General features: G+C 40.4%; 1 protein-coding gene across 1 annotated transcript in view; it reads right to left on the bottom strand.

Moving 5' to 3' along the window:
- itga9 (integrin, alpha 9) overlaps positions 1-11632 on the bottom strand; it is a 94033-nt gene extending 82401 nt beyond the window's left edge. Inside the window, exons 1-3 of the mRNA XM_066690522.1 lie at positions 11198-11632; positions 8668-8795; positions 3945-4051 (exon numbers count right to left, since the gene is read on the bottom strand). Coding sequence (XP_066546619.1) covers positions 3945-4051; positions 8668-8795; positions 11198-11394 — 432 coding nt within the window. The 5' untranslated portion in view covers positions 11395-11632. The remainder of the gene's footprint in view (positions 1-3944; positions 4052-8667; positions 8796-11197) is intronic.
- Positions 11633-16935: the final 5303 nt, after the last annotated feature.

The raw sequence follows: 16935 nt of genomic DNA, 5'->3' as shown, positions 1-16935 counted from the left end.
CCAGCGCCTGACCCGAGCACTCCTGCAGCTGCTTGGCCGCTCTCCCTCTGCTCCTCTCTCTGATGTGCAGTGCTGGCTCTGAGTGGCTGCCCTCCCGCGTGTCAGCAGTGTGAAACGCAGACAGACACACGCACGCACACGCCACCACAAAACCCGCTAGCCCTCCAGCTGAGACGCACGTGTTTAAGGAGCCGAAGCCGACAGAGACAGACTCTTAGAAAGAAAGAGAAAGCTCTCCTATTACAGCGCACACTTACAGGTTTTGCCATTTTTTTAATGAAGGTCAACCTTCTTTTTAGTTTTTAGTTTCATGATTTTTCTGAAGGAATTAGTCTTGAAGGTAGCTGTAGCATCTAATATAAATCCAATTTATTCAATGTGCATCTAAATAAATATTCCACAGATATGAAAAAAGTAATGTTATCAGTTATATCTAGTTGACTTAATTAGATCTTGTAATCATTCTTATCCTGTTACTTTGTTGCATCATGGCAAGGAAGAAGCTACTGTGCTGCAGAGATAAAGCGAGAAAGTCTGCATTTTGAGCAGCAAAATGACTGGTGACGTCCACTCTGAAGTACTGAGGATTAACTGTGCTCTGATTGCCTGAGTGTTTCAGTAGATGCACTAATGCTACACAGGGGTGAGATGAAGGCTGATTCACAAAAAGGTACAGCTCGAGATAACACATCATCATTCTGCTGCACATCTTCATCAGGGTAAACTGGGAACATCAGGCTTCACATTTAAACAAGACTGGACTCTTTTTTTGCTTTATTCAAAAAGCAAAACATAAGACTCCTGAGTCTAAGGTCACATCAATTACGAGCTGCGTAAAGATCTGCAATGCTAGAAATAGCATTTTCTTCATTTACGGCACACACTGGACGAACAACAAAATAGTTCTGAAGAAGATATCATCCACAAAAGTCTTACTATCAGTAGAACGAGGTGATTGTCTACAGTGGGCTTTTTCACAATGTTTACATGGGTCCTTGTTATTTACTGTACGCCTGCATAGAAGATCTAAACATTAAAGTTTTTCTTTCAGTTTTGTTATGTCCAAGCACTACAGATAACCAGTAGACAGCCTTTCAAGACTTCTTCCCCACAGTCTCCAATGATTCATACCTGACAACCAGCTCTGCCTCTTCCCAGGGGGATTCTTTCTTTTTTTTAATTGACCATTAGCTGTTGTGAAACAGAGTTCAACAAGACTACTCAGTCTCATGCTTGCATTCCAGAACCTTGAAAGTAAATAGGAAACTATGGAATGACTTCCAAACACTGCACAAATAATGACACATAAAATGTGGTAATAATTTGGGACCTAAAGAAACATGCTTTGGCTCATAAAGTTTTCTGTGCAAACTCAATGGTTTTCTTCTTAGAAAACTGCAGCTTCTTTCTTTATTATCTTAGTCTTTGTTCCACATAAAAAATGAATGAATTAATGAATGAAGGGGGAAAAAAATCAAGAGATCATATAAATCAAAGATTTTCAGAGATTTTCTTCAACAAAAAAGGGAAATATTATGAAGCACATCCTTTCAAATGAAGGGCAATTTCCCCATATTTCTCTCCAACCACCTCCACAGAAAATCAATCGAGACTTTATATATTTGTTCACTCCTTCCAAACCACTTTCACCACCAGTTATGACAGGCATTTGGAAACAGCGTAATTTACAGCGCTCAAGCCGGAGAATGTCTTCCCTCTTATTGGGAAGTTTACAAGCTTTCCAAAAAGACACAGAGATGAAAGAGAGAAAAACAACACTTGATTTTCCACAGACATCAACCACAAACGCAGCACAGACAAAAAACACACACGAGTCTGCAGCAGGTTTGTGCTTTACGCTCATTCAGCAACAAACGGGCTTGACAAGAAAGCCAAAGTATTTACCAAAAGGCATGAAGTCTTGAGTGGCTGCCCAGGGTCCAAACCACAAGGCAACCTGGACCTGACTCTAAGTAATAGTAATAAAGTTTAAACGCTGCCAGAAACCATAAGAACATTATCAACATTATCACTGACATGTAACTGAGAGGGGCTGAACTAAACACATGACCCAAGCGTCACATTAATCTGAACTGCCTTGAACTACAACCCTGAACAAACTGAAATGAAAAATCACATTTTAACATGTAGCAGAAACATACATGTATATCAACTTTGTTTACAACATACAGAGAGCACCCAAAATAGTTGCGCCAGCTCCCATCTGAGCAGAAACTAGACGTCAACGTATTTTAGTAATCATAGTTTAAATAAACAAATAAAATATGATGTGATAATTCAATATACTACTACAGAATAAACCATGCAAAATAAAACATGCAAATAAAACAAAACCTTTGTACAGCTATTACTAGGAATGTAGGTCTTGCATCGAAGATTTTCAGAAATTAATATTTATAGTGAGTTTCAAGGGGACCATCAGTCAACATCTGACTCCGAGGTGGTCACAATTTCTTTTCATGCCTCGCTCCGCACGGAAAGATGAAAGTACAAGGCCTGCATCTAACACCCCTCTTCTCAGCAGCCCACTCCCCCCAGCACTGCCGCCCGTCTCCCTGTGGTCACTGCCCACCTGCGCTGGAAGGTCACCAGGAAACATGAAGCCACTCGATTTCAAAAGTCTCCACTGCCGTTATCACTGGCTTTGAAGCAAGGACAGTCAACAGAGGCCTTGGCACAAAGAGGTCTCAAAGGAAGAAATAAAATAAAAACATTACCTTCACGCAGCTCACCTACCCAGATCTTAACAGAGCAGCCAGCTGCAAGTTCACATTTCCAAACTTAACTGTAGATCACGACAGACAAGATCTACAAAACTGTAGATCCCACTATCTCACCAGAGCCTCCATCAGTCCTTGCCCTACCTCCCCCCGAGTTACAGGGGTTTCTAGACATTTGGAGGCCTCACTTTTCAGGCTGTCTCACAAAAGAAAAGTGAACACACAGTTGCACTTGTTTACTGTCCTTTGCATTGACAATCATCTGTGTATGATTGGGTTAAAAATATAACACAACCAAGTCCTTTACATAGCTTTTGTGGAATTTGTTGAGTTTAAAACCTCACAGAGAAAACAACTTCAAACTCTGCTTTTCCAAGAGTATCAAAAGTAGAAGCACTAATTAATACTTAAGGGCACAATGTTCTGACTGCATAAAGTTTTTTATATATATATACATATGTAATATTGAACAAGTTAAAAATGATTTAACAACAAAAGAGTGCGTTTCAACGGCTGCAATGGGAGCCCTGGAGATGTCTTTGTTAGCAGCAATAGTCTCTGAAACGTCAAAAGGTGTGGCTACCATCCAAGTGTGGTAAACCCCTGAGCAGCGCGGCTGGGATCGGTGGCGGTGTGGGCGGTGGAGGGAGGACCACAGCGGAGGAGAGCGCCAGGAAAATACTGGAGGACTGGCTTGGTCAGTGAGAGTTTGTGTTGGAAGGCTTTTCTGAGGAGGAAGAACCAGCCCAAGGGCAACGCCAAGGGGAAAAAACAACCTCCTGCGTTCCCCACGGTGGGCTTTTGATCTCTTTATCTCTGTGGACTCTGGCAGAAGTCGGACGTGTATTCTGTTTAAAACGAGCCTCACCTGTCGGGGCTTTTCTCTTCTCTCGCGTTTTCTTTCATGCAATGGTTGTGATAAACAGCTTGTCATCACCTCAGTTGCTATATGCACTCCCCAGCTGTTTAATTTCCATCCCTGCCGTATCTGGAATTGCAGGACATATGTCCCCCACGCCCTGTTTTCCATCCCTGCTCCCTTGCCAAATGTTAATCAGCGTAGTCTTTAGCACATGTTAGAGTAATATTAACCAGCTGACAAAAAGTAATATTTTGCTCCTACTCCTACTTGATCCTTCAATTTAGGACCACTATACTGTATAGTTATTAGTCTGCTGTTTTCAGCTAAGGCCTCCCACTCACCAGCACATTCCCATTCTCTTTGTCCTGTCTGGCCAGGCTCACGCCCATCCACTCATTGTCCTGGTCCCCCTGGCACGTCTTCCCACACGATGTCCCCTGAGTGTTACCTGGGTACAAAAAAAAAACACACCGTTGAATGAACCCAAGGCATCATCAGAAGCTATAAATAACTCTAATATTCAGTATAAACTCAATGTGTAAACTCATTCTTGTTTCACTCATTCTAAGAAGAATTCAGTCCAATGCAGGTACTTATATTTCTTGTGCATGTGGGCATTTCTCACGGGAAATAATGGCTCCTTTTGTTTCTATGGTCAGGTTGTCTGTGTTTGATTGACTCTCTTTATTTAATCCCACAATAGGCTGCTCTTCATTCCTCTTCAGTGTATAGTTCTTGGTTCAGTGTTTGTCAATGTTTTAATTTGGGGGAAGGGGATAAATCTTGAGATTATAAGATGTACTACAGTATGATCCAAAATGTTTCACTTGCTTATTGTAAGAAATGGATTTGCTTCATTCTATTTGCTGAAATGCTAACAAAGCAGACTGCACTAAACCTACCAAGAAAAAAACAGCACATTTCCCAAATTGCAGTGTCAGTATCTCAGCTGCTGACTTTCTTATTCAATATTGCTATCTTAAGAAAGAGAGAACTGCCTGTCCTGTTGTAACCCCTTCCTGCAGCTCTTATGACGTCATTTGGCTTCACTGGAAGAAAACTTATTTCAGACTCCATGTTGTTATTTGACTACTGTTTAGTAAAAAACCTCCCATTTTTGCCTAAAAGGTGAAGTGATGAGTTTAGAGAATCTTTTTCTTTTCTTTCTTTTGTTAAGCATTAGATCACCTCTCCTAAATCCCAATCAATATTGCGGTTAATGGAGGGAGATAATTATTGTCAGGGCAATGAACCCACAAGGCATCCAAGTCAGGAAGCTGAAACAGCAGCTGTACTTCACCACAGAGCTCACCTGATGCAAGAAAAACTGAAACACAATGATTTATGTTTATGAGCCTCTTAGTGCTCTACCCTCTCTCACAAAAAGGTAATATTTGGACAGTCAGCACTGTCCAAACATTGATAACTGGCACTATTAGTAGAATTATCCCTAACTGCTGCCAACAGAAATATTGAGTAACAGGTAGGCCATTAACTTATGCTGTTTACAAAGATGTGAAAAACACATAACTGTAAAAATAAAGAAGAACCTGCACTCTGATGTATATATAATCAATGTTTCGATCTACTGAAGATCTTCACTAGGATAATGTTATACTTTATAGTGAGGTTGTGTGTTTAAAAATTTAAAATATTTAGTCATGAATAAGTGTTTTTTTTTTGTTTGTTTTTTACTGTACTCAATCATCAGGAATATTCCAGATAGAAAAATCCACTGCATCAATTTATATTACATAATCAGCAAATAAACAAATTAAACTGGTTAAAAGATTAAACACTGTGTGTAATATATTAAAATAAAACTAAACATCGCTAAATCATGTTAAAAATGTATTACATGCAATAAAAACATAATTATATTATAATTCTTCTATGATAATATTATACTAATATCATATTTCAATGCTATTTAAACTTATATTGGCCATTACATATTTTAGCTTACATTCTTTAAGCCCTGGACTTATGACAGAAACGTACAGGAAAAGCTCAACTATATTTGTTTGATATGGCCCTGTTTTCCTAAAATCGTTCCTCTGCCCTTTGATCAGTGAAATCCAAGGCCGCAACTATCAATGTGCACAAGTGGAAGAGTGGCAGTGTGGTCAGAGTAGGTGTGTTTGGATTGGCGGATAGCGGGCCACGTTTCTGGCCAAGGTCATCACAGTCTAGACTTTGAAATAAACGCACTCTCTCTAAACTATGGCATGCAAATGACAAAAAGTAAATAAGGAATATCCATCTAGTAAAATAAGTCTGCTCCACTGATAATTATACAAGGTCCTGGGAAGCCAGAAATGCCTCTGGTTTCAATAGCTGCCCCCTAAGGTACAAGGAAACAGAATACCAAAAGGTTAAATACAATACTGGAAAGTTATGCTTCTGTTTCAATAATGGTGATCAGCCAAGTTTCAATCCAATCTCTCCAAACCTATATTAAAAAGAAAGTTCATCCCACAGACTGGATCAACACCATAATAGTGAGTTATCCAAGGTGTGAAATCATAATAAAATATATTCAATTGTGGTTAGCATCTGCTAAAACTAGGGCTGATTTTGTGGTTTGTATGTTTTTTAAAGTCTCCAAAACACAAGATAACTCATTCCCCTCTCAGATCTTAAACCTCAAGAGCCAAAAAACTCTTCAACATGATCACAAAGAACAGATAAGATATATTTATAACGTCACAATTACTTCAACCTTAATGACAGGACACCTGGTGAACTAACTGTAATGCACAGCAGGTCATTTTATAACGAAAAAGGGTTTCTTAATAGATACGGACTGAAAAAGCACAGCTAAGGTCAGGCTCTGCGCTGGCAGCTCTGTATAAAACAATGACTCTGTCGAACGCTGCCCGAGTCCAGCAGCACACATTCAACACACAGCTGGGCTCTCATTCAAACAAGCTCAGAAAGAATTACTGCAAAAAGCCAAATATTTTCCTGCTGTCTAAACAGCCCAAATAGACTGGTTTAAATAGCACAGGAAAGTGTTTTTAAAACTCCAGCGACTGCACAAGTAGTATTTATTTAATCTCATATGAAATCTTTATATTTCTTTTACATATACTGGGGACAGTATATCTAAACCAATATACTGTTTTGTGTTTTTAACTGCTGACTAGTAATTCATATGTTCTGCCAAATTGTGTAATAAAACTTTAATTAAACATAAAGTATGCATCCCACACTGAAAACAGAAAGTAAGTAGCTAAGTTTAAATTTCATGCTTTATAAACTGATGCATGTTCAATTTTTTCCAGCTTTTAGACGATTGACTGCAGGTACAAGGTTTGAGATTCAGAAACAATAGCATTTGAACCTGATAATGATATTTGGATAGATGTTGGTTGAGTGTGGAAGCGAATCAATAACTATTTCAGAATCTGTAGTAATGTCTTGCTCTAAAAATACATAAAAACATCAGAGGGAAATGCTTCCGTTTACACAAATACACACGGTCAAGGTTGAAAATGCAAACACTAAATATGATTAAATGCTTAAAAATAAAATAAATTACACATTGTTGACATAATGACATAATTAATACCATATTTGCAGTTTTTTTTTTTTCTGGATACATTTATTTATGTTTTAGTTAGTTGCTAATTTTCCCACATGCTGAATGTGTCCTTTTGTGCTCATGTTCACTGACTTGTTATCTTTCTCCTGTAATTGTGCTGCTACTTAACAGATCCCCTGCAAGCGAAGCATAACCCCAGCTTTGTTTTAATGCCTCATTTCATAACGTATGTGTTGCCTGTGATGCATGAAGCCAGCCAGCGTGTACACGACCATCGCGTCAATTCCCTCTCCTTTCCTTCAGACCACAAGAAAGGCCGCTTTATGTTTTGGAAATGGGTGCGACTATAATAAAATAATTGGCGATTTTCCCTGGAAAATGTTAGTTATAAAATGTATCATTTGTATCAAACAACACTTTAAATGCCTTCATTTTAAAACCCATTATTTTCAGCACAGGCATAACTGTTTATTATTTACTACAACACAATCTGATTTTGAAAAACTACAGACACGTAATGGATAATTACTCATCAAGATAACATAAAACCCATTCATACCATTGGCCAACAGAACCAGCAGCAGCTCCACTCTCACACAGAATTGAATGCTTAAATGCTTTAAATCAAAGTGAGCTTTCAATACCTTAAACTCAGGTTGTGTTTTGAATTGCACTGAGTACATAGGTAGAATGATTTTAAATACATTTGCAAATCATTTTGTGCTTTGGAGACTTTCTTTTAGATTGAACATACAAGAAGGAATCTTTGTCCTTGAGATTGTCTACAGAGATTATTTCAATTCTCAAGGAAATATACAGCAAGTCACATTCTAATCTATTTCTAACTGACAGTTTGTTCTTATAACAAAGTAAATCGCCAACTGGGGACGCTTTTAAAATTCCAGACCAATCCATTTTTTGCTCAGTCAGACTGTACAACAGATGGTTTTCTAAATGTTTCAACCAAGATTACTTTCTTCAATGGATTTTTCCAAACTGAGCACGTTCTGCCAAAGATGTGCTATCTGTCACCTCTCCAAACGGTCTCTCTGCGGTTTCACTCCTGGATACGATGTCTCTCCCTGATCTGCCTTCTCCGACTTGCGTGCTTGTTAACTCACAGTGTATGTCATGACACAGCAAGTCAGACCCATCTGAGGATCCTTGCATGCACACAATGAGCTTGAAATGAATAAAGAATTTTCCATAAAAACATCCGGGACAGTCGGTTTAAACCAACACACCACAACAGAAGGACAACAATGAGAAATGACAGTCTCCCCAAAGGAGCTACATGTAAACATTTTGCCTCTACCTTCTACACCATTTTATTGTTAATTAGCAGTCGTTTGTGCATCAACATCACTGGAAATGTTTGTAAGCCGCTTTTGTGCTGTTGTTCGTTTACGTTCAATTCAGCAAACCTCATGGTTGAGTATCAGGAGTTACTCGTGTGAATTGACACTGTACCTCTCCATCTCAACTAGCAAACGAGGGAACAGAGAGGAACCACTGACCTCTGCCCAGGTCCATCTCCGTGCAGCGCTTGTCGGGATTGCTGTGCACCCGGCACTTGAATACAGCCCCCGGGGAGCTCACTGACGAGCTGAAGGAGGAGTTGGCCTTCGGAGCCCCCACCAACACCCTGAGAGAGAGGGAGAGAAAACATCAAACCTTAGTTTCCCCACACTGTCACACTCCTGCATGCCGTGCTAACACTACACACTGAGTAGAGCACATTGGGAGCCCAATTCACTATGCTCCCCTGACTGTGCAGTTCTGCTAAAGTAAAAGCAAACACACCAAGAACTCAATGCACGTGGACAAAGAAAAAGGAATGAAGAACCAAACTTTTATGCATTTGTTGGCAAGTGGCAGAATCGGGGGTATTTAATGGCAAGCCTGGCAATCCCCTTCTGAATATAACCTCCTTTAAAATGCTTGATCCAAAGTCATGGTGACAGGAATACGAGCATTCACAGATAAAGTTTCAGGCCCAGCGTGGGGAGCATTACGTCGTACGAGTTACGATATCCTACATGTATTGGAGACCTTCTCGTGATGTTCAGTGTCAATTATGTTCACAGTGAGTGGGTGGCTTGCATTAACCCTTGTGGGCACATAACTGCCTTTCGAAAGGATTCAAACCAACTATGGTGACGTATCGTGAGTTTAACTTTCTTTTTTTCACAAAATTGGCATGATGTCATATGTATGTAGGGACCTATAAAAGCACAGGAGCCATATTAAAAAGTGTGTAGATCTATTTGTAGATTAGGAGAAGCAACTCAGAACGTTAACTTTTAATCTTTAAACATGTTATAATCTCATCTGAGGAAGTCAGGCAGTTTCCAGACCTTTCATCTGAGGTGTCTCCAAAGACTGCCTGTGAGCTACAAAGAACTGCAGAGCTGGTCAGAGACACATTTCATTGGACGCTGGAGTTGGGCGTGAACATTGGTTTAGATACTTTGGAAACCTATACCTTAATCTATTGAATGATAGCACTGAAAGATGGAATCGTGATGTGATGCCATTTTAAAGGCTGACTGTAGGGTTTTGTAAGGTGCTCACATAATCAGAAGACGCTTCTGAAACCCAAGTCTGGCCCCATCTCACTGTCTTCATTTACTTTAAACAGCTGACCCTATAACCCCTTAAAGTTCATAACAGTTTCCTCATTTTAAAAACAGGAAAGAGAGAGACATGAACCCGATTCAGCCGCAGTGGTGCTGACTCATTTTAATAAAGGCACTATTGAAAGATATGTGCCCTAGTTGTCAAAATGATCAAGGACCTCCAACAATGTGCTTTTGCAGGTTTCAGTGCCTTGCTGTGTTCACAGATGAACCTGGAAACTAGAAGGCAGGCAGAGAAATGGGAACAGTACGGTCGGACAGGACACCTTCTGAGGAAAAGCAAGTGCTGGGGGAGCGTGGAATAATTCTTACCAATGAACAGGGAAAGTAAAAGAGAGAGCATTCCTGCACAGAGGTGCTGCACCACGGATTGAAAACAGAAGTATTGTCAACGCTACAACATGTTAGAAGTTGGCACTCATGAAAAGCAAAGATGTGTCTAGATCTGCAATTAATCGGGTTTGGTTAAATTCTCACCAAATGTGCTTATCGTTGTGCTACAATCTCTGTTATGGATACTGCTGGGTGCTGTGGTGAAATCAAGTATTCCAGTTCATTGGTCTGTCACAGGCAACCCCAGCATTGTGAATTGGTTAGATATCCTTTCATGCAATCATATCTTTGGTATAATTTGGGGGTCTTAACTTCAAATGGCTATGCAAACATATTGTAGTTAAAACTGATAAGGGTATACAATTAATGGATATATACAAATTGAACTTCTTTTTACGTTAAAGCTTTGTTTCATTGTTTTATGTTTCGGTTTGTTGGACTTATATAGGCTACTTACAACACACAATGATTAACCTAACGTGGATGGAGAATTTACACCAACATAAGTGAGTACATAGAAGCAAGAGGAAAGACGGGCATGTACATAGAGTTTTTTAACATTTAAATGACCTGGCACTGGACACGCTGTCATAAATAAAATGACATCTATATATTTTCAAAAAGCACGCAACAAAATAGCGGATAATAGTATAAACAACAATACTAACAAACAACATGCATGTGTAAAACAAAAACATGAAACAAAATAATATCATATTTTGCCTTGAAGTTCAGTTGTTATCGCACTATTAGCCCTTTCACATGTTGAAAAGGTTTTCGCGGATATGAATAGTCAGTTATAAAGAGTATAAAGAGTATAACTTGTATTTTGAGTATTTTGAGAGAAAGGTCCATGTGTGGAAAAGGTACATCCAGAAAGGTGTATGTGTTAATTTGTGTGTATGGAGAAGAAACACTAAAGTGCGCAGTCAAACAACACATTGCACCCCAGGCCAAGTGCCTTCAAGACCATTTAGCATTGGTCAAGAGCATTCAAGACCATTTCTTCCTTGGGTCTGTCCATGCAGGTGTGTCAAGCTTGTGTCCATTACAGATGTGGGGACAGATGTCTTACCAGCGCGTATTATCATGGTGATGCTCCAGCACGGAGTACCCGAAGAAAGTGCCCTCTGGTCCCTGGTACACGACGGGATGCTCCAGGTCAATGTTGTAGCAAGAAACCAGAGACGCGGAGAACAAGGCGACCACAATGTCCAACACATTCCCCCTGCGTGTGGACAGCATCCCAGCCCGGCCACTGAAACGATACATCCTTAGGTGGGGGGGAACCACAGACTGAATCCCAGATGTGCAAAAAAAGTGCGTCTAAAAAACGCGTCTAAGTTACCGGAGACTCCGAGAAGCAACAGCTGGAGCTCGTATAACGCAGCACAAGCAATGGATCGGGCGGGTAGAGACAAAGTGAAGGTACCGCTGACTACAAAGTCCACGGTGATGGCACTGGAGCAGACTGGAGCTGTGCAGGCTGCGCTGTGAGCTGCGGAGAGGATCATCCACTGTGGCTGTGGGGCTCCTGTCCCTCTGCGCCTGCAGGGAGGCGTGGGTCTGCCGGGCCGGCGTCGGGTTACACGGGGCGGGCAGAGAGGGACACTGCTGCCCCCTGCCGGCGCCTGCAGGAACTGCGCCCCACGCTGCAAGGGTTCCGCTCCAACTGCAGATCCTAATTACTTCATTAGTGTCGTGATCGCCTCAGGTAGGCTTATGTAAAAATGTCATATTTGATCTTACAGCCCATGCCTGACAATGTGTGGTTGACTCCTAACACTGAACCCACAGGAACTTTCAGCGTCTGGAGAGGTGTGTTCCATTTATCCAGTTAATTGTTTAATTAGACCAATTAAGGAGCTGAGAGCTGGGCTGGAACTAAACCCAGCAGACACTGCAGCCCTCCAGGTCTGGAGCCGGACACCCCTGCATTACAAACAGAGCAAGGAATTAGACATGGTGGCTGAAGGTGTTCTGTGACTGTTTCAAGAAATGATTAAACAAAATGACAGTAGTAGTAGTAGTAGTAGTAGTAGTAGTAGTAGTAGTAGTAGTAGTAGTAGTAGTAGTAGTTATCAGATGTTATTGTACTTTTTCTACTTATATTATTCATATTTAGAAGAAGAAGAAGTTGATGAAGGGAAATTGTAAGATAGAATCTAAAAAATGTAAAGAAGACTATCCCTGTTTGTAGTTTTCAGTTAGGTACAATGTCTATTTGAGTCTGGCTAAACTGACTCCTTGGTGTTAATCACTGTACTAAACATTTATTTTGCTAAGCTCTACAAGAGTTCACAGGACAAGTCTTAAAGAAACTCAGAAGAATTGAGTCACATCTGCTTTTTATTCTCCAGACAGCCGTCAGTGCTCGGTGCATGGGATGTTAGCATGTCCTTTGTTTCATCTTCCTAACAGCTAGACAGTTTCATTGAAAAACGATACCTTATTTATTTGTGTTAGGCCCGCTGGCATATTTAATCGACCTATCCTCAGTGGTGAAGAGTACACATTAACAGGATTGTTTGGGACTTAACTGGAACATGTTTATATACAAAAAGAGCAAATATGGAAAGCAAGGTAATTTCTATCTAAGGATATCTTAGAAGACATTGTAGTCCAGAAACATGCAATTTTGCTTGCCTTGGGTAAAGGATACTGTTTATTAAAAGATGTTTAAACAATTTTAGTACCATCCCAAGTTTGAATATTGTCTAACACCTCATTTTAAACATTAGGTAAGTGGTAGGAATTGATTGATTGATCGTTACAATTGGCTGAAAAATCAACATTTTCATTTCATATAAGGCAATGAATTAGCCCAACACCTAAATCATGATCAAAATCTTTGTTCTGAAGTGTGACTCTGCGTTGGACCTTGCCTAAAATCAGCACACATGGCTTTTGTTAACTTTCTCTAGCAACAATCCATGGCAGTCCACCTAAAACAGTTTGCCTTGATGTAATCCACCAACCCTTGTCTGTCACTGTCACATAAATATAACTGGGATGTACTGTATATATTATCTAGGGGCAGGCAGGTTGTATGGCTCACACAAAGCACCTTGGTTAAATTTATTTATTCTTGTTCTGTTGAGTTAAACATCACTTCACTGCATGGCAGGAATTCATCTACTGTGGACTGAAGACAGGGAAGCTCAGGATGTGTATTGATGCCTGGATTAGAAAGGTTAGGAAGCAATGTAAATATCACCCATATATATATATATATATATATATATATATATATATATATATATCACTCACAACTTCAAGCAGTTTGTGAAAATAACAATTCATAATGAAAGACAGTAAATGGTAACAGAGATCAGATTTGTAACAATAATTTACACGTATGTGTGGATTACATGACTTGGATTTTAAACTCTGCTTCTGGTTTAAAATGTCATGTAACTACTGAATACTTAAAGAGAGAGTAAGAATACAATAAAGCAACTGGCAACCATTTTTTATTCCAAGTACATGTTAAGTCAGTTAGGAAAATGAGTGGATGATTGGATATCACATTTAATCACATTTAATCAAGTTTTCTGTCAGATGCACCCTTCCCGGTTTTTATCACCTCAAAATGCGCTGTTACAGCACAGAGCCTACTTTGGATGATTTAAAAAGCTGTATTCATGTTGTCTTTTTAAATGTGCAAATCAAGAACAAGAGAAATCTGAAATGTTTATAAGATACGCAAGAACTTCTTACACTACAGCTCAGCGTCTTTGTTCCTGTTTGATCCTCATGTGCAGAAACGGCTCTGCTTCAACCTAGAGACAAAACAAACAACTAAAAAATAGCAACGATGAAGCACCGCCCTGATAGGTCAATTTACTCTGACATTTTTGTTTCTATTCATGTATAATTACTCCTTTCATTACACAATTTTAAACATTTATTTATATAAAAAATACATTTTCTGCCCTGCCTTCCGATTATGAAAAGCCCTTGGAGAGATTTAGAAGTGCTGCTCCAGGTTTCTAGTGTTCACACCCAAAAAAACGAACTTCCAGTATGTGCTCTGCTGCTCAGAGACACTCAAATGCAAACATTAATTGAACGAGCTGAATATGAGAGCACAGCAGCCTTTCCAGGCCTGCATCATTAATGCCAGTGTTTTTGATTATTACACTGCTTGTGGGGTTGTGGCACTGTTGTGGTAAAGCCCTCTGGAACAGCTATTTTAAGGGCTTCAAATCTTTCCTAATAGCTTTCTGCTTTATAAACTGCACATTCAGCAGCAGAGCTAAAACGCATCTCCGCGATAGAAAATGAGCAGCATGCTGTTGCCATATGACACAGCACAATTCCACAGGAGCCAAATGACTTTCATACAGACCTAATGGGCCTAAGAGAGACATAACATTTCTGGATAATTTGTGTCCAGGTTCGAATTAAACACTCACAGCTGTAAGCGGACCCAGAGTCAGAATGCAACAAGACTCACACTTCAGGGCATCAAAGTTTCACAATCTTATAAAGAAGGCACAGGAAGTGGTGTGTGCTTTTGTAAAAGTAACATGAGCTCAAAGCAAGGGTTACTATTTTATATATATATATATACACCGATCAGCCATAACATTATGACCACCTGCCTAATATTGTGTAGGTCCCCCTTTTGCTGCCAAAACAGCCCTGACCCGTCGAGGCACAGACTCCACTAGACCTCTGAAGGTGTGCTGTGGTATCTGGTACCAAGACGTTAGCAGCAGATCCTTCAAGTCCTGTAAGTTGCGAGGTGGGGCCTCCATGGATCGGACTTGTTTGTCCAGCACATCCCACAGATGCTCGATTGGATTGAGATCTGGGGAATTTGGAGGCCAAGTCAACACCTTGAACTCGTGTTTCATCAGACCAGGCCACCTTCCTCCATTGCTCCGTGGTCCAGTTCTGATGCTCACGTGCCCATTGTAGGCGCTTTCGGCAGTGGACAGGGGTCAGCATGGGCACCCTGACTGGTCTGCGGCTACGCAGCCCCATACGCAACAAACTGCGATGCACTGTGTGTTCTGACACCTTTCTATCAGAACCAGCATTCACTTTTTCAGCAAATTGAGCTACAGTAGCTCGTCTGTTGGATCGGACCACATGGGCCAGCCTTCGCTCCCCACGTGCATCAGTGAGCCATGGCCGCCCATGACCCTGTCGCCGGTTCACCGCTTTTCCTTCCTTGGCCCAATTTTGATAGGTACTGACCACTGCAGACCAGGAACACCCCACAAGAGCTGCAGTTTTGGAGATGCTCTGACCCAGTCGTCTAGCTGTCACAATTTGGCCCTTGTCAAAGTCGCTGAGATCCTTACGTTTGCCCATTTTTCCTGCTTCTAACACATCAACATTGAGGACAAAATGTTCACTTGCTGCCTAATATATCCCACCCACTGACAGGTGCCATGATAACGAGATTATCAGTGTAATTCACTTCACCTGTCAGTGGTCATAATGTTATGGCTGATCGGTGTATTTTATATAGGTATATATACACAGTCAGGATTGCTTAACATGAGGTCTGGGGTTCAGTTTTTCATTCTGCTCGTCTATAATGAGATGGGACACCACCAATTCTCTAGATATATTATGAATCGTTTAAGGGGGAAACTGTGGCTTCTACTACTTCTGCTATTGCTAAGGAACTTGAGCCAACTTCATATCTAAGAACAGAGTGTTTACTTTCAGGAAAACACTGCTTGTCATGGAAACTCGGAGAGGAAGGGTGGTCTTTACAACAGAACACAACGTTGCACTATTTGCAAGCTTCGAAATGTGACGAATTTCAAACAGAAAATGTTTGCAAACTAAAAATGGGTTGATGAGTGATGCTTTGAAGTCTGACCTGCTTTGGGTGCCCCTTTTCAGAAAGACCTAGGGCATTGTTAAGCTGCAGTTTGGGAAGTGTGTAACCCAAAGCTTTAACGCAGGTAGTGACACTCCTTTCCAAACCTACTGGCTACACATTGCGATAAAGGATAGGAACAGAGCCAAGCAATTTGTAGAATTTAATGACATGTTGTTTGTGTGATCGGCGAACGCCCACTGAGACGAGGTTTCCAAATATAGAAGCAGGCACTGATGATGTTATCCAGCCACTAGCTCGACCATTTTATGAGATCAACAGTGCTGCCATGAAAGCGTGTACCAGAGCACACACACACACACACACACACACACACAGGTGCAAGATAAATGCAGCCTGTATTAAGAAATTCTTGTTTCAAATGTGTGTGGTACAAGCCAATTCATATCCTCAGATGTTTTAGAGGCATTCTTCATAATCCCATAAACACAGGTGATCACAGAGTACAGGTTCCTGTTCCTGCACCTTCAGTAATTACACCCAAGAAGAGATTTGGTTGCCATTTGTTGTCAAAATGGATTTCCTCTATCCTTCTGAGACAAGCCCTTGCTTTTAAATCTTCGTTTGAATAGAAACCACCTTTATTACATTGCCTGTTCTTGCCCGATGATTATATTACATTACTACTTTAATTTACAGGAGATACAAACAAACAAACAAACAAATAAATACGTGCCAGCGTCTGGAGTTTTAATCAGATGTGGCTCCAGATTAAAAGCCTATCATTTTAAGATTCTCATACTGCCAGAAATACAGCTGAGAGTCACTCAGATAAAAGTATTTATTTATAGTACATCTTTGTATACAGTGCATAGGACATTCACCAACCTTTGTATTTCTTTTTGTGCATCTCATGCCTTGTCTTTGCTACAAATTCAGTATCTTTTGACAAAACCTTTAACAGATAAAATAAAGCAGACCCTAGAGCGGACTTCTTTAGCCCCTTA

Source organism: Amia ocellicauda, chromosome 18, assembly GCF_036373705.1.
Source record: "Amia ocellicauda isolate fAmiCal2 chromosome 18, fAmiCal2.hap1, whole genome shotgun sequence".
NCBI lineage: Eukaryota > Metazoa > Chordata > Actinopteri > Amiiformes > Amiidae > Amia > Amia ocellicauda.
This window is presented reverse-complemented; position numbering and strand designations above follow the sequence as displayed.